General features: G+C 36.1%; 1 protein-coding gene and 1 non-coding gene across 8 annotated transcripts in view; one reads left to right on the plus strand and one right to left on the minus strand.

Annotated features, from left to right (window-relative positions):
- Nucleotides 1-26,712, minus strand: part of PRDM5 (PR/SET domain 5) — a 197,411-nt gene that overhangs the window by 80,634 nt on the left and 90,065 nt on the right. For 4 of the 7 annotated variants that reach the window (XM_058549984.1, XM_058549986.1, XM_058549982.1 and 1 more), the window contains 7 exons: nt 21,718-21,892; nt 19,311-19,485; nt 17,997-18,089; nt 17,614-17,735; nt 13,650-13,729; nt 9,162-9,246; nt 7,754-7,911 (listed from right to left, as the gene is read on the minus strand). In XM_058549984.1, the coding sequence (XP_058405967.1) occupies nt 7,754-7,911; nt 9,162-9,246; nt 13,650-13,729; nt 17,614-17,735; nt 17,997-18,089; nt 19,311-19,485; nt 21,718-21,892 (888 nt within the window). The remainder of the gene's footprint in view (nt 1-7,753; nt 7,912-9,161; nt 9,247-13,649; nt 13,730-17,613; nt 17,736-17,996; nt 18,090-19,310; nt 19,486-21,717; nt 21,893-26,712) is intronic. The other 3 variants (XM_058549987.1, XM_058549983.1, XM_058549985.1) reach the window with 1 other exon arrangement.
- LOC131411629 (U6 spliceosomal RNA) lies at nt 12,256-12,363 on the plus strand. Its single transcript, XR_009221613.1, has one exon. It is a non-coding gene; the product is annotated as a U6 spliceosomal RNA (small nuclear RNA).

Genomic DNA, 26,712 nt, shown 5'->3' on the forward strand with positions numbered 1-26,712 from the left:
ACAGGTTTTAACTATCTGGTACAACATTTTCAACACAGACACAGGAAACTGGTAAGGGGGAGACTGTTTCTACCCTTTTCCCACAACTTCACTGAATAACTTCAAATAATTTTTAGTCCTAAGTGCTTTTCTCCTAAATTAAACTGGAAAATTTATTCATGTTATAATTAATACTAGGTGACACTTATTAAATATTTATTTGGTGTCAAATATTATGCTAAACACTTTACATGAATTATTTCATTTAATTCTAACAGTAATTTGATGAATAAAATACTGTTATTGTCCCCATTTTATAGATGAGAAAACTAAGGCTCAAAAAGTTTCAATAACTTGCCAAAGGTCAAACAGCATAAATGCAGCAAGCACTATTCAACACATGACAAACAAAAATATACTGATAAATAATAAACAACAGAAAACCCCTTGCTAGATCTAAAACTTAAAAAAAAAACAACAAAACAAAAAAACAGTAAGTTTATTCACTTCACCTATTTTCCATTATACATCAATATTAACCTATTTGGCACTAATCAGTGAGTAAAATCCTCTTCTACTATGGATGGCAAGACAACAATGCTTACAAACACTAAAACACCAAAAATTGCACTGTGTTCTCTTATTATAATATAACAAATCACATAATCGATGGGTTTTTATGATACATGTGGTATAAAAACAACGAGAATAATTGAAAGGAAAGTCACTTTATTCATAGCATACTGATTTACACATTTTCTTAGTCTAATGGACATTATAATATTCAAGATACAAGCATTATCTATTAACATAACGTTGGTGAGAAAGAGATTATTGTGCCTGCTTTCAGTTGTGAAAAATATAGAGAATGGATGGGGGAACAAATCTTTAAAACTCAGGATAAACTACAGATACTCAAATATGCTATTTAGCCTCAGAAATAAAAATATTAGCTGGGAATAAATGGATCAAAAAATAGGAAAATAAGTGGATTTCTTTCATTACGTTAAATATATGAACATTTAGTGAAGGAAAATATGCCATTTCAAATTGGTAGGGGAACAGTGAGATGTTTAGTAAATGATTTTTAGGCAACTGTATAGACATTCAGGAAAAAATTAGGTTGGGTCTATTCCTCACCCCTTACAAAAAGATAAATTCCGTTCCAATTCAGGTGTTTTTTTTAATGTGAAGAATAAAGCCGTAAATATACCAGAAGAAAATATGAGTGAGTTTTCAAATGATTTTTGAGTGGGGAAAGGCTTTCTAAACATGGCAGAAACCCAGATATTCAGATGACAGGAAGAATTAAATTAAAAACTACAAAGCAAAAATGATTGGTGACAAAGAAAATATTTACAACATAAAACAAAAGTTTAATATTGCTAATATAAAGAGTTTTAGCACATTAATAAGAAAAGATAAAAACTCTAAAGAAAATGGGCAAAAGGACTCTCCTCCAAATAGCACTCATAAAATTTCATTCATTACTTATTTTGTGCCAAGTCCATGCTATGCACTTCATGCCACTATGTATCAGTCCTATTTTAGATGCTGGGGCTATAGCAGTGAAAAAAAAAAAAAAAACAAAGTCTCCACTATCATGGAGCTCTTATACCAGCAGGGAGAGAAGGACAGTTCAAAATCATAAAATATGAGATATATGCTATGGAGAAAAATAAAGCAGGGAGAGAGAGTAGCAAATGTTACAAAGAACGAGGTAGCAATTTTAAACAAGTCAAGGAAATTCTAGCTGAGGAGGTGACATTTGAGAGAAGACCTAATGGAAGCGAGGGAGCAAGGGTGGGTCTCTCTCTGGATGACACAGGCAGGAAACACCATGGAGACCAGGGGGGTGGAGCGGAGTGAAGAGGCAGAGAAGTAAGGAGATGAGGTCAGGGAAATGGGAGAAGTATGGGGAGAGAGGTACATCACGCAGGGCCTGCAGGCCATTGCAGGAATTTTGTGTCTTACTGAGAGAGATGTAAAATCTCTAATGGGTTTTGAGCAGATGAGTGGCATGATTCACCTGACATTTAACAGGTACTAAGGGGGCCGTGTTGAGAACAGGACGTAGGGGGACAAGGGGAAGCAGAAAACCAGAAAAGGAATAGCAATAAGCCAAGGAAGAGATGACTGAGGCCTATACCAGGGTGGTAGTCACCGATGTCAAGAGAAGTAGCAGGCTTCTGGATATAGTAGGCAAGTGAATAGCTCTGCAGAGGGACTTGGAGATGAAGCAAGAGACACAGAAAGGAGGAAGCAAGCATGCCTCCAAGTTTGTAACCTGAGCAATGGTAGGATGGGTTAGTCATTACCTAATATATGAAAGAGCGGGCGAGAAACAAGCTTGGGTGAAACATAAGGGGTGCGATTTTGGATGAGTTCAAATGACCATTAAAAGATGCTAGTAGGCAGTTGAATATTTTGAGTCTGGATTATAGCACATAAAATTTGCAGATGTGAGATCATATATGGTATTAATATTTAAAGCTGTGAATAAATGAAAAACAAAAAATTAAAAACAAAATACTATCTGTGGTCTATCAGATTGGCAAAGGTGAAGAAAATGGATATTGTTGAGTGTTAACTAAAGGGCAAGAACAGGCAATCTCATATCCTGTAATTGGAGATGTAACTTTTCCGAGTGGCAGGGTGGCCCTATGTACCAAAACGACAAATGTGACTTTGACTAACCGATTCCTTTTATAGGAACTTTATAGGAACACATCTGACAAATTCTTATATAAACAAAACTTTTTTTTAAAAATGAAAACTCCTAAATGCACAATAACAGATATAAAGCTGGTTAACTAAATTATAGTGGATATTATACATTTATTTTCCTTGATATGAAAAATCCTCCATAACATATTTTGAGTGTCAAAAGCAGAATGTAAAACATTATATATAGAACACCATTTATGTCACATACATATACCCACATAGAATGGGGTCTGGGAAGATGTTCTACAAGACACTGAGGAAGGTTTTCATAATAAAGTGCAGAGTGGTATTTGACAGAAATTTTGCTTTCTTCTTCATACCTTCCTTTGATGTTTTAATCTTCTACAATGAATAGATAACATTATTATAAAAAGAAAGAAGGGCTGGCCCTGTGGCTTAGCGGTTAAGCGCGCACGCTCTACTGCTGGCGGCCCGGGTTCGGATCCCGGGCGCGCACTGACGCACCGCTTCTCCGGCCATGCTGAGGCCGCGTCCCACGTACAGCAACTAGAAGGATGTGCAGCTATGACATACAACTATCTACTGGGGCTTTGGGGGAAAAATAATAAATAAATAAAATCTTTAAAAAGAAAGAAACTATTTTGTTTTTAGAGCATCCAGATTGGAACACAGGGCTGCTTTAGTCTTCCAAAAATATTCTATCCCTCTCTAACCCATGATTTCTCTTTTTCCAAATCTAAGACAAAACAACTTGTGGATATGACTTAGTAGCTTGACTACAAAAGAACTTGGGACAGCATAATGTCTTCCACCTATGTCAACCAAACCAAAGCCACAACATCTGAAGTCAATAGCGTATTTTTAGCAGTAAGCTGTTAGTGCATAGCCAGGTGAATAAATACTGAGTTGTGATGGCATGACTTGTGCAAGTCTCAGCAGAGAACCCATGCATTCATCCCATAGGAAGACCCTAAGAGGCCACCTCATTTAAGTAAGGCGGTAGTAAAATGCTTGCCTGTTATAGATAGGGTACTTCTGTCTCCAAGATATACTTTACAAGTGCCAGATAAAATTAAGCTTTTTCAAAGGTGACTTAGCTTTCAGTTTTTCATCTCTAAATGGTGCCAAACTTTTTACTGACTTATTAATTGCATTATCCTTGACCTACAGAACATAGCCCGGTTAAATGCCAAGTCCCTGATGACACCAACATCTGCTGATATAACAAATGAACTAGTCCATGAACTTGTACTACAAAATACATCTCTTTATGCACCAATTGTTTTTATGCATTAAGTCTGGTTACTGCTGTAGATGTAGAAAATATATAAGAAAATTTGTTACACTATTTATAATACCTAATAAAATGTCTCAAAAATGCTTCAGAAAGTTTTTAGCATACTTTTCATACAATAATTACCAAATTAGCACATTTCTAACCACACAAAGCAAATATTAATTTCATTAGAGCTAAAAAAGATTATCGAGGCCATTCACAATTAAAAATGATAACCTTGACTATCAGTAATATATATTGCTCCATAGTAGCAGTATTACTGGAAATGGTATTTCTTCTTTGGTCACGTGCAAAGCAAGACAACTATCATAAAATTCAAGGGACATAACTAGAGATAAAATAAACTTGGAGAAAATATTCCAGAGATATATGTGTTAAAACTATTCCCTTTTTAAAAAAAAAAGAGTTTTGTTATTAAAGTCTCAAATCTGCATAACATAAGCATATGTCTGTCTCTTTGGGTCATATAATAAACCTAAAGCTGATAAAATGTGTGTCATCAGGCTGTTTACAAGGCCTGTGGATTACTGTCAGCTTAACAACGGGCTTCCTTAAAAGCCCTCCTCCTCAGAAAAATGAATGGAAACTGGAGAGATATCAAAGAAATCAGCTCAGTACAGGAAAAGGTAGCTCGTTCCACACAGAGAAGTTGAGATTCTAAAACTTAGGTGATGTTTTTGCAGAACCATAACCTTGCATAGGCAAGAACAGCCTTTCCACTGCTTGAAAGCCACAACTCCCCTAGAACAAAGCAATAACCCCACGGAGCCAACTACTGTAGTCCCCACAGCCCTAAGTATACCCTGATCAGGGCAAAGGGAATTTGCTAAGAGAAGGAATAACCACAGACTTTCAGAAGAAGTCTTCCTTGGAAGGCAGCAATTAGAGTCCCCCTCAGAGAGAGCTTTCCTCTCTACCACACTGCTAAGGGATGGTATCTCATATTTCTAACCAAGGATGCTTCTAACAAATACTGCTTTGAACACATGATCTTTAAGGCTAGCTGAATGACCATTAATTTAAAAGTTCTGCCTCTACAATGGCCATCATATATTACAGCTAGTCTAGAGCCCTATAGACCAAGTTCATTCTCTCTGCCACAATGAAGCTCTTTGAATATATGGAAACAGCAACCATGTCCCTTAACAAACTGTGCGGATAACAGAGACCTATAGCTTCACTCATGAAGACACAGTTTTCAGATGCATCACCATAATTGTAAAGCAGAATTTTCTGCATAAAAGTAGGCAACCTAATTTTTATTACTCACGTGTAACAACTCATAGCAACTATACTAGCTCTTACAGTGGATAACTTGTTTGCTAGGCAAAATGGCTAAATGAATTGGAAATTTTGCATTGACCAGTAGTGCCTAATTAAGTTTTAGAAACAGAAATCACTCCTTCAATATTTCACTCTATATTGTCATAATCATAATGAAAGATAACATTTCCTTTCAAGCAAATTTAAATGTTAAAAGAGAAGAACTGACCCCAAAATAAATAAGTATAATAAAAACGCACAGGTCACATAATCAAAAACCAAGAGAATAATTAATTTATTTAAAACAACCCTTTGGTCATGCTACATGATGAAGGTCAGCTTGACTCTTAATGTTTTTTTTCCTACTTTCCTTGCATATCCTTATTTTTCAATTTCCTAACTAGCCATTAATGAATAATGAAGGAAGAAAAAGTTCATTTGCTTTTTTCACATGACTTTTGGAGATTATTTCAGACATTTTCATGTGACCTTACCAAACACACTCTAGGATCATAACACAGTGAGAAGCACATTTGTCTATACAGCAGAAGGACTGAATGTGCTTTCCAGTTTGGAAATTACAGGCATCATTGTTTCTATCCTTTCCAAGACATCATTATTACTCTTATATGATTTATGTCTGAAATTATGAGAGATAGTGCAAAGATCCTGTGCCAAATTCCCATATGGCATATAACATAAGCCAAACTGTGAAAAACTCATAAATGTGGGTAGATCAATTTCATCAAAGAAAGGAGCAAGAGGGTTCCAGAGACTGAGCAGGAAACTAGCCAGATAATTTTTTATGCTCATATAATTCCGTAGCAGCAGTAACGAATGTGGTCCTGCCCCTAACATACAATGCTTGAGTCAAATATAGGGGTGATCAAAAAGAAATCAGGCAGAGACGACGTGGGACACTATCAATCAACCCTGTTTATTCTCTGGTAAATCTGCCTTTTTTTTCTTTTTAGACTGAAGCTGAAATTGATATCATAACTTTTTTAATGATTTCAAAAGAAATCAAATGACATCTTTGTAAAGTTCCAGTAAATACTGAAATAACTATAACTCCAATGGAATATTGAAAGTGAAAAAATAAGTAACAAGTTATTTTAAAAGATATTATATACATGTTATTTAATAGCATGCTAAAATATATCAACCAAAATCTATAAGCAAATATTTATCACATCACAAATACATTTTAACACATTGCTAAGATGTTGAATATCTTTGGACAAATTTTCTGAATTAACTCAGACATTATTATCTACACAAAGTAGATAAGATAAAACTCACATATTCTGAAACAAGAACTTGAGTAAAGGTAAAGTGCAGAAAATGCAAACAAAAATCAACAGGAAACTAGGAGATTATAACTCGAATAGCGTCCTATCGGAAAGGAGGGAGAGGAAGTTAGGTCATGTCAAGTGACAGCAAACACCACGCTGTTTTAGGAATGGCTAATGCAGAGGACAGTAGGATAAAAAGCTGGAAAAGTAAGTTGAGGTCATGGTGTAGAGAAGTCTGAATGACAGGGTAAGGAATATATACTATAACTTACAAGGCATTGGAAATCTACTTATAATACTAGAGTACAAGAGTGATAGTTCAGAGTTGTGCCTTGGAAAGATTTATCTGGTAGGACGGATTGTAGTGGGAAGTGATAAGTAACAAGAAGACCAATTACATGGGTATAAAAGTGATGAAGATGAGCATTAACCAGGATGTTGGAATGGTAAAGGAACACATGATTGTGAAGGTGATGAGACAATGTGGAGGGCAGAATCTTTAAGAATTGGCTTCTAATTTTAAAAAGGGGCTAAGAATAAAGAAAGAGACAGACATAATTATACGCTTTTGTCATTAACATAAATAGGAAACCCCAAAAGAGAGGTTATCTGGGGCAAAGAGAATGAAATAGTCATCCTGGGACATGCTCAATTCATTAGGTCAAAAAGACGCCCAGTTATGTATCAAATAAGCAGTAATAAACGTGGGTCTGAAGCTTGGGATTCAAAAAAACACATCATTTGGAATTCATCAGTATAGAGTTGACAGCAGAAGTCATGGATGTATTGACATAGAGAACACAGAAGGGGCCCACAGCCCGAGCATCAGGATAACCTCCTGGGGGTGGCGAGACCAAAGAACTGTTCAGAGAACTTGGCAGAAGACCTAGCAGAGTATACTGCAGTGACACCAAAGATGAAGAGGATTTCAAAAAGGTAACATGAACAAGAGTGTCAAACTCTAGAGAAAGAAGGAAGTGAATACAGATTAGTATAACACTAGAAAACACTGGATGATACTTTGCATGTGAGAACAGTTTCAACAGAGAATGGAAGACAGAAACAAGGCCATAAGGCCTGAGTGAGTGGTTAGCAAGAGGAGGCAAGATCTTCTCTAATTACTCCAAATGTACAGCATGCCCCAGATATACAAACACTTTTTTAAAAGATAAACAATTGGAAACCATTTCAGCAAATCAGAAAAAATAAAATAATATTAATAAGCTTTTACCTTCTTGTGATTCTTGTAAACATTTCTGTGGGCAAATCCCTTTCCACAAAGCTTGCATTTGTAAGGTTTATCTTCACTGTGTATTACTTTGTGGGCACCCACTTGATCAAGCCTCTTGAAAGATTTATTACAAATCTCACAATTATAGGGTCGTTTTTCTGTGAAAAATGAGTGGACACAATCTCATATCTACATAAAGGTAAAGGATAAAAAGGGAAACAGCCTTACCTCATATTACTTCTTATGGTTAAGTCAATTAAAACACGATCCAAACAATTGAAAAACATCTACTGCCCAATGCATATATTTGAGATATGTGAGCCTATTCACAAAAGAAATGTGAGCTTCTTCTTCCATAGACCTATATTGTAAGCTAAATGTATAAAGTAGCTTAGATAGAAAAATGAAATTTAAATTCAAGGAAGAAATCCTACTTCCAGATGAAAAATCTGCTGACAGGTGTGGGTTTAAATCAGGGTCACAACTCGGAACGCTAAGGTGGCCTTGCAGTGACAGGGGCCAAGGACAGACTTGCCTCCTGCTCGGTCAGGTGGAGCCCACATGGGCAGAGCTTCTGAGTCTCAGCAGAAACTACACACTTAGATTGTTGTGTCAGATCCACATTTATACCATATTCACGTAATGTTGACAACTACGTAAAATAATATACTGTTTGTTTCCAACAAAGCATATCTGAAGGCCACTAGTTTTTGATCTTATTTCCATTTGTCAAAATCTCTATATCTGTATCCAAACAAAGTGGATATTCAAAAATTTCCTGACTTCAATGGCCTCAAATTATAGACATCCTACACTCTAGAAAGACACTTCATAAAGCAAAAATTATTTTCAGAGCTGTTTTTTTTTTTAAATGTGTATAACAGACCTGTTCCTCAAACTTGCTTAAAATAAAACTATGGCATTAAAAATCTATTCCCAAAATGTATTTATAAATGCTCACTAACATTTATTAGTACCTTAGTTAGAATGTAAAAGTATCTAGAAATGTAAGAACTATAACTGTTGAATCTCTCCTAATGTCAGATACTATGCCCGGCACAGAACATTAATGATCTCGTTTAACCTTCACAGCAATTTTGAAAGGCAAGAACAAGTATCCCATTTCACAGATGAAGAATACAGAAACTGAGGCTCAAGGAGGAGTGGGTAACAAATTAAGTGGTGACTTAGAACATCTTTGATATCATTTAGTCCAACCACTTTTGCTTTATAAATACATTGAGATCTAGAGAAGTTAAGTAACTTGTTCAAAATCACATGGCTAGTTAACGGCTGAGCTAGAACCTAACAGCCAGGTCTCCTGATTACCACTCTCAGAGCTCCTGAAAGCGACAAAGGGCATCTTTTGTAGTGATTTCAGTATAAATGAAAAAAATATCTATTTTACCTGAGTGAGTGATCATATGACGTTTTAGCTGATTAGCTGAAATAAATTTCTTCATACATTCTTGACAATCAAATACCTCATGAATCTGCAAAAGGTTAAACTGACAGTTAAATCAATTGTTAAGGCCAAATAAATTATATGCAGCACAAGTAAAAGTATAAACATGTGGACAGTTGCTACTGCAATATCCAAACTATAAATTATAATTCAGCCTTAATTTGTTCATACTACCCTATATAAATTGAAAATGCAATGAACGCAAGTTACCTAGTAAAAACATATCATTAAAAGAAAATAAGATTGCACACTATTTAAATATGTAATATAGCTGACCTATTTAGTGCATATTAGATTTATACTCTCTGTAAAAAATTATACCTGTTATACTTTTAATAAATTTGTCATGCATAAATTTAGACTTGGAAATATGTAACCTGCAGGTAATAATATTCCCTTTACAGTGGTCAACAATATTTTAAACTTAAATGTACATCATACTAAACAAAACATTAATTACCGTGAAAGACAAGAAGACATATGATTCTGAAAAACATTTAGCTTACAGTAAAACTCTCACACGACAGGAGGACCACAATAAAAAGAAAAGGTCAAAAACCATAATAAGTAGGGGGTGGGGCATAGCCTTAGCAAACAACTGGCTAATATAAATATTACAACTGAATATTAAGTTTAGTTCTTTCTCTCTCAGACACTAAATCAGAGAAATTGGATAGGTGGTACGAAAAGGATAAGCCCAGTTTATTATCAGAAACAACACACAAAGTTCTAAGAGAAATGTATTACATGAAACCTTGTATTAAAATGTTGATCATCTCAATGAACAAGAGCATCACACTGTCTTGCTGAAGATTCAAATGTGGTTTTAGGGAAGTCATGTTTTTGTTTCAACCTCACTAAAGGCAGAGCTCACAGTACTAAACCCCAAACAAGCAAAGGCTGTTCAGCAGGAAGCCCAGATACCATGGTTAATCCCATAGAATAACTAGGGCCATTACAGAGTGACATATCAAGGCAGATGACCCTGAACTGGTACAGCAATGAGTAACGGGTGGAGGACTCGGTTGTCTTCTGGTAGATGGTTCCCCGATCTACATGGCCATGGAAGAACTCAAGGCAGGGAGCGTGAAGAGCGGACGAGACAGGGAAACAGAAGCTGGGGCAAGGCCAACAGATCTCAGGTCTGCAGTCTGTGCCAACCACGTGGCAGGCCTGTGGCTGCCAACCCGCCTTCTGCTTCTGTCAGGTCTGACTCTTGGCGAATCAGTAAACTCTTCCCTGTGAAAAGCAGGGAAAAGGTAGAGAAACCAGGCAGAAGCAGAAAGACATCATTCCACTAGAGTCTGACTTCTACCCCTGACTTCTATCCATATGCAGTGGCATCTAATCTCAATCACAGGATATATGGAGTCCAGAGAGTTCTATGCTTCCTCAGAAAGCAGTGTGGGATCTGCACAAGTACCACATAGTAGAGAAGAAAATCTTTCAGCCTGAGACAATAAAGGCAGCCTCTTCAATAATCAAAGACTCTCACAGTGGCTTTGGTTGAACATCTACGTCTAAGGAGCAATGATATGATGTGTAATGTTTATTTAAAGATAGCAAGAACAGAGTTATATTCTTAAACTCTGCCTCTGTAATACATAATATATAACGTTTATATAAACAAGATACTCTAAAAAAGATGAGAAACCTTCTGAGCCACACATAAATGAAAACATACTTAGTTCATTTTCATTTTTAATGTTAAATTTTTATTAGTACATAAAATTTTTTAAATTATTAATCCATACATAAAACAGTAATTGTTAAATATTGCAAAATAGTACTCATAATTGTTCACTTCTTAACTCTCATGCCTTCTGAAACATGAAACATTTTTAAAGGTTGAATTTAATTGATATTTCCCAAACTATAAAATAGAGCATTTGCTATACACGAAAGTATTTCTGCATTGACTATCTTATTTATAGTGGAAAATTCAGACCAAAGCTATTTTCAAAACTCCTAAAAAGGTTTAATGAAATAATCAGATTTAAAGTGAAATGGCAAGAGATGCTGTTTGTTTATGCCAAATGCTAAGTAAAGCACATTTTGTAAAATGTCTCGCTTTCCAAATTGATATGGAAGATAGTAATTTACAATTTGAAGTCCTAAATTAAATAATTTTCAAGAAGGATCATAATATATATCCTATATTATAATATAGGATAGTATAGTAATGTAAAATACTCTACTAGACTATAATGTAATTTGGCATATTCATAAAGCACCATCTACTGGCAAGGTTGAAATACTGCAACCAAACTCTATTAGACATTCGACATAGAGTCAAAAATGGAGTCAGTAAAAGCTGCCTACGGATTCAGAAAGGCTAAGTCAGAGGAGCTATGCTGTAATGGAGGAAGTGCTGCATTGAGCTAATATGTTACTAACATTCTGTAAAGACAACTGAGGTGCTATATTCCATCACCACCACACAGGATTTAGATCTACCAAAATATTCCTTGGGAAAAAAGTTCTTATAAAGAACATAAATGGAAAAGAAGACATTCTCAGAAATATGCCCCATGACAAACTTTGCTGAAGCACTCTATTTGGTAAAATCTCAAATTTGGTGAAATATCTTAAATTTCAACTTCTTAAGATTTAAATAGGTCAGGGATATAAATCATAGAATTATAGAAGAGGATATTTATTTATTTATTTATTTATTTATTTTTGCTTGAGGAAGATTATCGCTGAGCTAACATCTGTGCCAATTTTCCTTTATTTTGTATGTGGGACGCCACCACAGCATGGCTTGATGAGCAGTGTGTAGGTCTGCGCCCAGGATCTGAACCCGCGAACCCTGGGCCACCGAAGCGGAGTGCGTGAACTTAACCACTACACCACAGGGCTGGCCCCAAAAGAGGATATTTAGAAAACATCTGTTCTACTGGATTTAGTCTTTTTGTCTGAGACTAGGGTTCTGCTTTGGAAGCCATAACGGTGATGGAAAGGGAGAAAGAGAGACCTAAAAGAAGAAGCACCTGGTCTGGAGTTCTATGCAAAACTTCTTTTAAAAGTAGTTTCAGTGCTCACTTCCGCAGCACATATACTAAAACTGGAATGCTACAAGAGAAGGTTAGCATGGCCCCTGCACAAGAATTATATGCAAATTCTTAAAGTGTTCCATATTTTTAAACAATCTGATAAAACAACCACTGGGAAACCAAAAAAACAAGTAGTTTCATGGCACTTACAGAAGAAATAAAAAAAAACACTGATCAGTTCAATGTCACACTTCATAAATGAGAAAACGGAGGCCCAATGTTAACCCCAGTGGAGGGTTAGCGACAAAAGAAGGAGAAGACACCCACTGTCCTGACTCTCAGTCCAGTGCTTATTCCATTATTTCTCCCTAAGGATCAAAATCACTCAACACATAGCATATAACCTCAGATATCTTAACAATATAACTATCTCATATGTTATAGGTTAAATCCACAGCACATGGTTGGAGCTATTGGACTGCTATCAGATGAATTTTAAGGCCCATCAAGTGACTTTGGAAAACATCTATATACAAATAAAGAGACAAAATTCCTGTACAAACCTCAACAAAAGTACCATCACTAGTACCATCTCCCCTCTTCTTCAGTATTAAATCACTAAAAGAAAATAATATGTGCTCCTAGACGTTCTGAACAAAACAATATATGAGATTAGGAAATAATCATTTATATCTTTATTGAAATAATATAATACAATATGAATTTTTTTGGACTCTGCCATGATATGAACAAAAATCTAAATTCTTTTTAACTCTGTTCCCATTATAATAAATTCTATTAACTAGTTGCTAATGTTGTGAGGGTTAATAACTGCCATTTATTTTTCAGATTAATTTTTCACATTAAAATCATAACTTACTAAGTTTTATACTCATTAAAAATGTATTAAATTTATTTTCTCCCAATATAATCATTTGTGTCTGCTGACAACAGTTTGACATACTTGTACATTACTTTTAGCTCTTCAAAATAATGGAGCCCTTGTCTTTGTTTTGCCAGATTTAACTATAATACACATCCCTTTTAACAGCTAAATGTCACTGCAGAGCATATTATAAATACACAAAAATTTATGGTTTCCTCAAATAGATGGTATTTCCTGAGCCAACAGCAAATGATAAAGCTTAAAACCAGGGTGAGGTGTTATACTGAAGGACTTGACTAGATATGACACTTTGCACTGGAGAAATATTTCTAGTAATTCTGAACAATAAATAACTCAAAATAGCCTTTCTCAAGGTTTACTTTTCTGCATATCAATTTTGCATATTAGAATATATTAGTATTTAAATTAATGACAAAGCTCTCTCTTTACAATATAAAAAATCAACTAAAAATTTACCTGGCAGACACTATAAATGAGTAAAGGATCATATATTATACACTGATAAGCATTAATCTTTATCTTACCGACCTTTCTATGTTCCTGTAGGCTTGATGCTGAAGAACACTTTTTATTGCACACTGAACATATGAGCTTTTTCTTAGGATCTCCTAAAATAGAAATAAAATACCATCATGATTCAAATGAGGTTATTAAGAAGAGCATCAGATACAGTGTTTCTAGGTGACATATAAATAAACAGGTATTTCATCCTCATAATTTAGAATTCTAAAATTTTCAGTTCATTGAACTCAGATAAAGAACAAGTTATATTCTAAACCCTCTCTTTTTAAATTTGAGAAATATTCAGCTTGATATATCACTTCTCCATATATAAAACAGGTCTTTTACCTTTCCATATACTAATGTCGTATTAAAAGAGAAAAGCACACTTCCACAAAAAATTCAAATCAAAATTAAAATTAATCAAATGTGTTTATAAAAGCAAAAATTGGATTTATTAATTCATAAGTTGATTTTGCTACTTCCTTTAACTTTTAACAGAATATGTGATTTAATCATGTGGGTTTTTTAAGATGGAATTTATTCTTTCCAGTACTAGACTCTTGCAAAATCTATGCACATATGCTTTATCACATTAATGTTAAAAACGGAAAATGGAAAAAAAGTAAAATCAAGTACAACAAAACATTATATTGCATTCATAGTATTATACAAATCAAAACAAAGCCTGATTTTGTCTTCTTACTTAGTCATTATATTTATAGTAGCTCATTTCATATTTGAAATTTCACAGTGGTTACAGAAATGAAAAGACTCAATAAAACATTTTTTTCAAATGTGATGTCATAACAGCATCATCTGAACTACCATAAATAACCCAGAATGGTTTTTTCAACTTTTAATTGATTTATTTCAAATATACAAAAAGTAAATAAATAGTATAACGAGCCACCACATACCCATCACCTGCCCCCAACAATGACTAAGACTGGCTGCTCCTGCCCCAACCTCAGCCCCACCCACTCCTCCATTTCTCTATTAGTTTGAAGCAAATCCAAAACAAGTAAAAAAACAATAAAAATGCTTTGATCTTATTATAGGACTGTATTTATGAAGGAGAAAAACGTTTAGAAAAAGGAAAACAGGAATTTTTGTCTCATTATTCAAGATACTTATTTCATTAATGCACTATTTTTAGCATGCTAAATATTATAGCCAAGAAAATTTTTCTTGGTGATTGACAAGTAATTATGGCTACTAAGGAGAAAATTCTCCAAGCAAAATGATTATCTGACAATAAGTATTCAGCCAGCAATTCCCTATACATATCTATTATATATGAAGGGCCACTGAGAGAATATTCCCTCTTTTCCAGCTCCCACTAGCTAGGATTTCCCTCCTTCAATCCATAATCCTTTATTGCCCTATCTTATCCCTCAGACCAGCAGCTCCTTGAGACCAGATGCTATTCTTTCCCACCGGGTAGGTCAGAGCCTGAGTGAGAGAAGAGAGAAAGAAGTGAGACTTCCCCAGCCACCCCTCTCACTTTATCCCCGCACACTTGCCACTGATCCTCCAGCCAGAATCACAGGCAATATACCAAACCCATCCCCACTCTTCAACCTTTTCTCTCCTCCTCACATCTTCTAATCTTTATCCTAGAACTGGAATCCTAGCTCTTTTGAGAAGAAATATGAGAAAAGTTTAAGATTGTTTGCCTGAGAATATAGCCCCAAAATATGAAATCTCTTCGTTAGCATCCACAGAATCTAAGCAAAAGAGAAAGACGGAAGTAGGTTAAGGAAGTCAATTCCTTCACTCTCTCTGTTTCCCCCAGGTAACTGTGAAGGTTCTCACTCTCCTTCCTTCCCTAGGTTCAAGGACAACACCACCTATAAAGCCATAACTAGACTTTATACTATTTTAGTTTTGCTATATTCGGGTAAGTCTGACAATTGACTTTCAGATTTAACTTTCAAAAATATTCAGGAACACATTACTTACAAAGGTAGGAGATGCATGAGAAATTAATACAACTGTACTAAATACACAGGCACTTAGGTACCATGAGTTTCAGCACAATGTGGTTTAAGTATGCTACTAGGATCTGCTCTAAGAACCTACCCACCACATGTTACAGTTTTTATGGAAAAATGTGATCCAAATTTAAAAATTCATCTTCTCTTTTCTCAGCATCTTCAATTCATATCACCTAACAAGGAACATTTGTCATCATCAGTGGTAAAAGCTGCAAGATATTCTCTTTCCTTGAATACCTCTGCCTTTCTATACAAAAGGATTCCACAACCATATGTGAGAACACTGCTTTACTTGCTATTCTGTATACGGAATATTCTTTCCCTAAAAGTCTGTGTAGCTCACAGAGGAAAGGGGAGAAGCAAGAGAGAGGCTATGAATGAGTGACAGATTGTGTACCAATCCCAGGAAAAGGTATGTATAGTCACCTCTGGCTGAAATACAGTTAAGTTTCACATTTTATCTGATCCACAACATAGAAAAATTAAAAACTTCCTTTTATAAATTATTTACCACAAAATCACCATGAATTTCCAGAATCAGTAATATTATAACATCCAAGGCCAATTACAAGAAGCCTCAAAGAAATGATGCTTGTAGCACAGCCTGAAGACCACATGAAGACCACATGCCCAATAACGAGAAAGCAAGTTTCCAGAGTTTCAGTATGCATCTGGTTTTTCACTTAGTTCAGCCAAGCTAACTTTAAAAATGACATGAAAGATTTGTTATAATACATTGTAGACAAAGATGAAGAAAATTAAGAACAGCATTTTAAACATGACAGCTTTTTGTAAAAAAAAAAAAACTATGAAGACAGGTCTATCAAAAAGTTATGCTTGCCTTTTGCAAACATAGAGAAGGTCCAAGTATAATGAATTCAGAAAAATGCCATCTTCCCTAAATCAGCCATATATTCTTCAAAAATATATATGCAGAACACTGCAAAGTCCTAGCAGTGGGCACCATCCTGAGGCTGTATTTTGCAAGGCCATACCTCCTACCACCCAGAGCTCTCACTTAATGTGCAGGCCAAACCGATGGTGCAAAGTTGGAGCCAGCAGTCAGCTCATACCAGCATCTGTAACTTTACTATAGAGGAGACGCTTTTTGGACAATGAGCAAACAGGATGCAGAAGCGGAGCACCAATTATCCTTTTCTCCTGAATGTCAGAATAAACAACATGGGAGAAAAGAAACTGGCTTTCCTTACATCCAGAGAGACACATTTCCACCCACTTCCCAGAAGCCAAGGGCAAAAGTAAACCCGTGGGAAAAGTACAGGCAGAGAAGCCATGAGGGGTTCCAGGAAGCTCAGCCTCTTTTATGGAAAAGACACGGAGGAAGCAAAAAGTTAACTCCGACAATACAGCAATCTGTTCAACTCAACACAATAGATTCAATCCCCGAACCAAAATACGTTCACCATGTGCTAAGCAGACGAAATCTAAGTGATGGTCAAATTTTACATTTGTTGTACTGTTTAGCTATCCATTAGAAGGAATTTAAATAGTATCTGTTTCATTAATCCAAACATATTCAATTCTGACGTCAAAATGCAGTCAGTAATTTTCTCCAATATAGGAGAATGGCAGCGTTTAAAACAATGGAATTTTACAGTAAAAATATTAAGGCAGGAGGGCATAACTTAATAGTTTTAAAATATAGCTACTAAAAGAGAAATTTAATATGCTAAAACATTACAATTATTATTTAAAAATATTAATTCTTAATGCACCTAACAAACAGCTAGATTCTAGCTTAGGTTTCCAGTTATGATTAATTCAGAGATGGGAAAAATGACAAATGCTGCTGAAATCAACTTGAAAAAGAAATAATGTTCAGCGAAAGGAAAAATCCATTGCTGGAGCTCCACATCTGTGTGAAATACATGGAAAAGCTAACTCTCTCCTCGAGAGTGAGAATTAAAAACAGATCGCTCAGCCCAGGGAGGGGAAGCCCCTTTAAAAACAACCCTCCAGGGACTTCTCACCAGCGTGGACATTTTCCTGGTGTCTCCTCAGGGCCTCCTTGCTCTTCAGCCTCTTTCCACAGCTGTCAGCTTTGCACACGAACCTGGCATCGCCCCGGCAAGTCTCCTGGTGCTGCTCAAAACTACAAGACAACCAGGAAAGGGGAACAGGGAGAAGAAATGGTGAAGACATACCCACACAATGCTACCATCGTGGCGGCGTTTGTAATGCATGCTCCCTAGTAGAATGTCAGGGTCATTTCATGCATTACCTAGGCAGGTAGGAAGGAAGGCAATTCAATTCTGTAGCCATGTGAGACTAAATCACTAAGAAGCATGACCGCATGCATGCCAAAAATGACCCACAATTACATAACAGCCATCTGATAACTCAGACACAAAACCTCGATGCTGAACTGAAGGAAGAATTGCAAACAGAGCACTGAAAACTTCGTGAAGAATCCTTCAGACTGCTTTTCGCTGTGCAATGAAGAACACTGAGGGGAAATGGAGAAAAAAAAAGAAACAAAAACTCGAAGTCGAAGACAAAAACTTACAAAAATATTTCTACTTTGAATGAAGTCATGTTCATGATCTTCTCATTCTGTCTTTTGTTCTTTTAATTTTTTTAGTAATACCGAATTTAACTCTAAGACCCAGCTCAGCAAAAGTATCTTTTGTGTGAAATAATTAATACTAAATTCAATAAAACCTGATTAGAATGCAGTTTTAAAGTCCATTCATTAAAAAGTATATAGCCCTTGCTTGTTTTTCGTTAAGAGCCTATAATTGAATTTCCAAATGTTTAATCTCTTGCTATTACAATAAAAGTTTTAATTTTTAGGTTAAGTTTTGAGCAAAAATTTTTCAGCTCAAATGTCATAAGCAAGAGTGGATGCATATAAAATATAGAAAGAATTTTAATATGAAATGCAGTATACTTCAGAATCTTACTTTAATGAATAAAAAAATGAAACATCAAGCCTATATTTAAAATTTCTTGCTCATATGCAAGATGACATTCTGTTAAAAATAAAAATTTACAATATATGTATCTACTTTCTCACTTTAATAACTCATGATACTGTAAAATACTTAAGTAAAAGAATATATGATATTTATATGCTATTATTATAAATAGGTAAGATAATACAGGGTGCAGAGCAATGTGTGGGATCATTTAATTCATCTTATCGTCATATCCTGTATCTATTCATCTTTAAATTATTCCTCCAGAGTTGCTGTGAAATAAACAGTGCTTTCCAAAAAGTCCCTGTATTCCTTATAACCTGAACTCTCTCCATTTCTTAAACTTTTCATTTACTGCTTTCAGAGGGAATATTGAATGCAGACAACTGAAACTTGATCTGTCACCTCAAAGCACTAGCTAAATTATGCATATCTGAATTTCAGATTAGGAAACCATTGAGCTTGATATTTGACAGCAGGTTATTAAATGGACAAAGACTGATTAGCATAAACAATGTTTACTTGTTAAATTTCAGAATCAAAATGTTTCAAAAATCAACATAATATACTAAGAAAAGATCAGTTAATGACAATGTAGAATGCTTAATCTCCTCCTCCCTCCCTGTGTCTGTCTCCATCACACACGCGCACACTCACACACACACGGGTTAGAAACTGTAAGACAAAACAAATGGAATGGTTAAGCAACGTTAGCTTATAATTTTAAAGATATTCTTTAATGTACGCACTGTCTTTGCAAAGCCTGCTTAACTGGAAATTTCTTCCCACAGTTCTTGCACTTAAATTCTTTCTCCTCTGTGGGTTTCTGGTGCAATGTCTGAAGATGCTCAGCAAGAATTTCCTCACTGGTAAAACTCGATTCACACTGGGGACAAGCATAGTCCTCTTTACAGCCAAAGCGCTCTGCACATTTATAAGGAAACAGATTTTAAGACAAAAATTAAGAGCCAAGAATTGCTCAGTTTTGCCCTCACTTTAAAATCAAAATTAATTGTGTGTAATGGTATCAGATTAGTAAATTCTTATGACCTCTATGAATATTAATAGTGTTGTCCATGAAAAATAATAGGATGTTACCAGAAATACACTATTTTTTAAATCATTTCACTTGTGTTTCATCAAATTAATACAAAATCAAAGTCAATTTTTAATTTACCCTATAATGTTAACTTTTCACCTCATAGAGTTATTACAAATGTTGAATTGGAAAGCAAAAGTTTTTCCTGAAATGGGTCATCTTGAGTTCACGTTTAGCTGCACAGAGAAAAATCCAAGTGAGGTGAAGTATGTTGAATTACCAAGGGGAATCTCACACATAAGTGAAAAAAGATCAAGGTCATAAAAACAGCGCTCATTACAGCAGGTGTATCGAGGCTCCACTGTCTTGCTGGCTCGCCAGTCCCATATGGACTGTCACAGCTCTACCCAAATTTCTCAAAGTGTGCTATTTAAATTACATATTTTTTCTGATTATCAAATAAGAGTAGATTTAGGAAATGCATAAAATATGAAGAAAATAAAAATCACCAATATTCCCATAATGAAGAGACAACCGCTGTGATATATTTCCAAGCCTGACTTGCCTTTTCTGCGTTCATAGTTTATGTACATCTAAGAATAGCTACACTTATGATCATACTTTTTATGCAATTTTACATGTTGCTCTTTTTTTCCATTTACCACTTTCTCAAGTTAATTTTTTTTTTTAAACTTAAGGTACCATAACTTATTTAACTAAACTCTCCATTGTTACAAAATTGGGTGGATTTTTTTTTGCTTCTTTTGCTGTGTTTGGTTGTTTTTGTTTTTGTTTGGAGTTTTTTTTTTATTTTGTTTTGGGTTTGTTTTGCTTTTGTAAACAAAACTGAATTCTAAAGTAAAAATAGCAACAATGTAAGTACCTGATTCATGTTTTAAAAATCTGTTTAAGTTCCTGTTGATTCTTTTTACAAAAATAACAGAAATTGATATTTTGTTAACTAAAGAAAAATCAGGGCCATAATACTAAGCAGTAGATTTATTTTTATATTAAAATAGTGGACATAATATTAACATGCACTGGGGGGTGATGTTGAGAAAAAAATACAAAAAAAAAAAAAATCACAGAATAATACAGAAATAATTCCCACCACCCAAAATCTGATGTTCCAAACAGCATAAAGCATATTTGAAAGACAGAACAGACAGCCTGTCCTAATTTTCCCCTTAAATAATCCAAATAAAATAAAGAAACAGAAGCATAAGCTGGCAATGCTGGGAATGCTCTTTCTTTCTCAGCCAATGACATACAGTTAGAATAGAAAATTCATATGAAAGACATTACTACCAGAACAACTAAAGAAATTAGCGTCACTTCTGAAGTAGTTTTGCTAAACAAAATGGAAAAATACTCTATACTGAGTATCAGCCTATTACAAAATGTCAATTCTTAGAACATCATTCATATTTCCTGAAATCCTATCAGGAGTAAAACACAACATAATAGGAACCAGGCACAATAATAATTGATTCTTCCCCAGCAGACGACAAACAAGTGACATCTACCTCCTGGACTGAAGGACTGATTTAAGCAGGTCTGACCTACGGTCATCACAAGTTCTTGGTCACCCAACTAGAACCACTAGCAATCCTGCAGGCCTCAGTGATCAGAATAGAAAGAGATTTCCAGAGGCTCCAGATTCTCAAAGGACCTCAAACAAGAGCGAGGCCCAGGAATAATCCCGTAGGGCCAGCAAGGCCCTCTGCACACCTCTGTACTGGCCTTTCCCCAAGTGCAGAGGAGAAAGTCAACCTCAGAGAGTTAGTGACTTGCCTGGTTACAAGACTGATGAGTGGCAGATTCAGGGCTAGAGTACAAAAACCCTCACTCCTAGCCACCCTGCTACACCAGTGAGAGCAACACCAGCCAAGAGCTGCCCCGAACTTGGCCGTCCTACAGGGCACACCCATCACCCACACCCAGCATTCTCCTCCTGCTAGAAGAGAGACGGGTACACATCTGGATACCTTCTGAGAGCAGTTCGGACAAGAACTAACTTTATTTTGAGAACACTCTATTATAACGCAATCGTAATTCAACCACAGTTCAAACTATATTTCTCCTACAACTCTCAGACCTCCAAGTAGAGGGAATACCTTTTCTGCCCGCTGTTGATTGTCCTTTAGAATTTTTAACTTCCCCTTCTTCGATCATTGTCATAATTTGCTGTTCCTCCTCATCAGCCTCCGCGTCACTGTCCAGGTAGCCAATCAGAAGCTCTGTATCTGTTTCTATATCTTCAATTGCCAAATAGAAAATGTTTTCTCCTTCCTGAGACAAAATTAAAAAAAAAAAATGCTGAACCATTCATTTGTTACTGATAGTAACGAAGAGATCATTTTAAGATACACTGAGTACCATGTGCCCATGAAAAGTTAGTGTTACATTTTTTATATCTCCAATTGATCTGGACACTGAAAAAGGAAACTGACAATATCAGTCAACTGGCAAATAAAACAGAAATATGTACTATTTAGAGATACTGACATTCATACATATCAAATGAAATAAGGATAATTATTTAAATTTTTAAAAGTGAATTTTGCATCACTAATTGGCCTTACGCAGTAACACCCTGTGGCATCCCATAAAAGCAGCTGAAAAGAAGTTTATTAAGTAATGGTGTCATTCCATACCCAGACAGAGAGCAATGAGATATCAATGATTTCGTTAGGATTAACATTAAATGCAAAAATGGATGGAAAAAAAAAAACTTTCAAATTACAACACAAACCAGAGGAACTGCACATGAGCCCTGAAAGAATTTCCAAAAAACCAGACCAAAAATAGAAAAAACACTAGGCATCTAGGAGGTTCAAAGCATTGACTAGGTTATCCTGTGTACCTCACCTCTAAACCCCACTAAAACGACAGAAGAAAAAAGAAAGAAAACAAGGTCCACCATCAACATACCAAATTTTTAAAGATAATTCTACAAGACAGAAATCACACAGGGTTGAAATGATAGATAACTAATGCAGAAGAAATCTCAACCCGTAACGGACACAGACGAGGAATGCTGCAAAGAACCTTCTTCCCAAGGAAACCCCAGAGAAACTTCACACTTGGAATCAACAGGTAAAAAAAGGCCTCTGGGCCTGGGGCCCGTCACCAGGGGAGCCAGAACTGGGGCTGCTTAGCTAGCCGTCCCCAGGAGAAACACCCAAAATTGCTGTCCTCTACATAGTTGAGGATTTGTTCTGGGACGGCTCCCAGTCTGGCTGCTCAGGATACAGAGAAGCAAAGCATAGCCTGAATGTATTGAACCTTCGTGGTGGGCAAGGGGAGGAAAAGACAAGGACAATGAGCTCCACCAGGAGTGTAGTTCAACAAAGCACAGGACACAGAACAAAGGCTCCTCTCCTGCGGCAGTAATGTCACAGCATTACAAAGAGGAGGAGACAGCGGAGGAGGAGGAAGCGGAAGAGGAGAGGAGAAGGGAGAGGGGAGAAAGAGGAACGTCTAATGCACATGGATGTAGGGATACACAAGCAGAACCCCCACGAAAAACTGGAAAACTATGCAACAGACTTTATACAGTTAGCATTTTGAGGCTGGGAGAGGGGTTGTCCATATTCAACACTGTTTTACTTTAGTTCTTTTTTACAATAAACAGATTATTCTATAATTTTAAAAATAATATATATTAGAAAATTCCATGGAAGAGACAGAAATGATGATCATATTCATCAAATACTGTGCAAAGGAGGCTTGATTCAAAAGTTCAAAGCACTGAAGCAAATCTAACCATTAGCTACAGTTAATTAAAGGAAGTTCCAATAATATCTAGAGCATTCTCAGAAGTTTCTCAATTTCATACCTCCAGAAACATAAAACGTTATTTCTAATTAAGAACACTGAATTAACTTCTATACAACTGTTACTCTTAGTGGAACAAAAAACAAACAAACAAAAAATATAGACACTCAGCAAAAGAGAGGTCTCTTTAAATTAACTCAGAAGCGGTACTTTCCAGGGTTTGGAAACCACTTGCTAAGGTTACTGAAAACAACAAAGGACTCACCTAATGAAGACTTCAGAATACAATCATAAATCTTTGTGCTTATCTGATCAATATCCAACAAAGTTAATTGAAATGTCTTTCTAGCATATTAGTCATTAATTTTGTGATGGCCTTCATAGCACCAAGATAATAATTTTTAATTTTAAAACATGATAACATTAAGCTAAACTGCAATCACAAGACACAGCATGCCTATTTAGGGGCTCTGTAATAAAAGAAAATTTTAATATACCAGTTAAAACTTTAATTTAATAAAAGTAATGGCAGCGTTACAGGCTCCAAGGATCAACTGCATGTTTTGTCTGTATGTCAAAAATGTTTTAAGAGGAAAGTTATTACAGGTATTCCTCCAATCTATTTATTTAATGGAGATCTCTATGTATCTTTCTACATATAATTCCCACCACAGCCCAGACCAAGCATCTCTTCCTTTTCATTTGCTACCACAATAGTCGTAAGAAGTATCCTCTTAAATTGCCTCCTTGCCCACACTTCACTGATTTAATCACAACAACTCTTATTCTCCTTCAAAACCTTGGATTGTCAGACCTGCCAAATTCCTAATCTTTCCAGCTCGCTGGGGCGATTTTCCCCATTTGTAGCTCATGCCAGGCCCAATCTCCTGCCCTTTGGCAAGAAGGATTTAGAGTGTTGACCCAACACTCTGGGACTCAGCATCAACTCCCGGTTGTCATTAGCCTGGCTGTGACCTTGTGCTCCAGCTCTGATAACTGTTTTAATATTCTGATCCTGAAATTTACTTCTCCTTGTTACAGCCATCGCTTCCGGTCATTGGGTTTGTGGCTTATTCCCATGGACACAGTTACTCCGTAACAGAGTCACTCCTTGCATTTACATTTTAGGGACTAGCCGTGTTCCTGGGACTCTGCCTGGGCGCTGAGGTCCTGCTCATGGTTCCTGTCACCAGCTCCGGGTGATTTTGCTGAAAACACTGTAGCTCAATGTGTTGAACATCATGTCTGTTCAAAAGCAAATATTCTTCCACCGTTGGTGTTAATAGTATTAGTAATCGGGATACAACATAAAGCAAGTGATTTCACCACTGTTATTCATCTCTTGCATTACCATTGTTCTAAATTTTTTGTTTTATAGCTTTGTTTCATTTTGCTTTACTTTATTTATGTATCGTTTTCAGCTAATTATTTCTACTGTAAACTGTTTGCAATATCAAAAAGTTGCAAGAGCCTAAATGCCCAGCAATGTAAGTTGGAAAAAATTAAGGTCTAACAATTGGTTTTTAAAGATTTATCAAATGTCATTTTTATAGAAAAACACTATATATATATATATATTTATTGAGATACATATATCTCAATGTGCCCCAAAAAGAAAAAGATATCAACAAAGGTGTTAACATGGCTTGTTTCTCAGTAGAGGGAATTGCAAGAATTTTGCATAGTCGTCTTCTGCTAGTCCATACAATTTTTCTAGAATTAATATGTATTACTTTTGTAGTAAAAGAGAACAATAAATAATAAATAAAGGCTGCTCCTTGATACCAGGAAGCAGTACGGCATGGTGACTAAGAGCAAAGGCTTTGGGATGCCCAGGGTTCAAAGTCTCTTTCTGTGATTAATTTGCTGTGTAACTGAGCAAACAGCTTAATCTCTCAAAACACCGTTTCCTCATCTATAAAATGGAGAAAATAATAGTGCCTATCTCATAGGATGTTTGCAAGGATTAAAGGTGAGAATATTTGTAACATCTAGCAAGGTGCCTGGCACATGCTAAGCATTCATGTACAGGAGCTATTATTATTCAAAAACTTGAGAGCCACTGGTTAAAAGATTCATTTTTTTCAAAATTTGTGTCAATCAAACTGTCACATAAACAAAGTTGCTTTGACAATGCTGCTTTTGATGAAATTTCATTTGGCCAAACTGCTTTCAGCCAAAACACAATTCAACTCCACTCCCTGCCTACCAGAGCTCCGAAACGCTCTGCGCTGCATTTCTGGTTGTCATGCTCTGCTCACTTGTTAACATGCTAATGTGTCACTTTGGTTTGGACCTCTGATACCAGTCACTTATCTGAATCATACCTAAAGTGACCAAGCCTCCAGTTTGCCTGTGAGTGAGGGGTTTCCCAGGACATGGGGCTTTCACTGCTGAAACTGGGAGACCTGGGCAAACGAGGACACTTGGTCACCCTAACTATACCCTTCATGCTCTCCAGAACCACATTCTAAAACTCCACTTCAGATTTCCTACCAATAATATTGACTGGACCCACCCACCTCCAGCCCCAGTGCAGGATTCTCAACATTTATAACCAGTCGTGTCCCCAGATATGGCTCCAATAGCTTACCAAACGGACTCCCATAATCTGAACCCACTTCATCCTCTCATCCCCAAATATCCTTCAGAGGAACCTGCCTCCTGTTCTTCAGTCCAACTGGTACACCTCCTCTCAGAAAGCACTGAGCTCATTCCTGCTTAGAATAAAGCCAAGGCACCACCTGGTCTCCCCGCTGCACCTCCTCAGCATCCTCTGAAGCACAGCTCACTTGCCTCCTCCTCCATGAAACCTGCTCTAATCTACCAAGTTCTTGTAGGTTCTCGAATTAGGAGTTCTCGATATAAAATGCCTTAACTTCAATTGTGCACTTACTTATAATTTATTTCTGTTGTTTTTGTCATTTAGCTCATGTGATCAATGAAATTTTAATATGTGTTGCTCTCATCTCCCAAAAAATGATTTCCTCAAGGCAGTGGACAGGAATTACCGTGTATCCTTCACAGCATCAGCCATACTCATAAAAGTTGCTCAATATTTTACAAATAATGAATAGTAAAAGAGAATACAAAACTGCTTGTGTCTACAGAAGAAAAACAATTATTAGTAAAAAGCTTACTGATATTTCCTTTATTTACTTACAGCTAGGAGGCAATGACAATGACCCAGGTCATAGACAGTGGTGACTCGGGAGGATTATAGCAGGGAAGTAGCAGAGGCGGTGAGCAGTAATCAGATTCTGCATATGCTTTGAAGAGAAAGCAGATGCCATTTCCTGACAGATTGTATATAGAGTGTGGGAGAAGGAGAA

Source organism: Diceros bicornis, chromosome 11 (assembly GCF_020826845.1).
Source record: "Diceros bicornis minor isolate mBicDic1 chromosome 11, mDicBic1.mat.cur, whole genome shotgun sequence".
Classification (NCBI taxonomy): domain Eukaryota; kingdom Metazoa; phylum Chordata; class Mammalia; order Perissodactyla; family Rhinocerotidae; genus Diceros; species Diceros bicornis.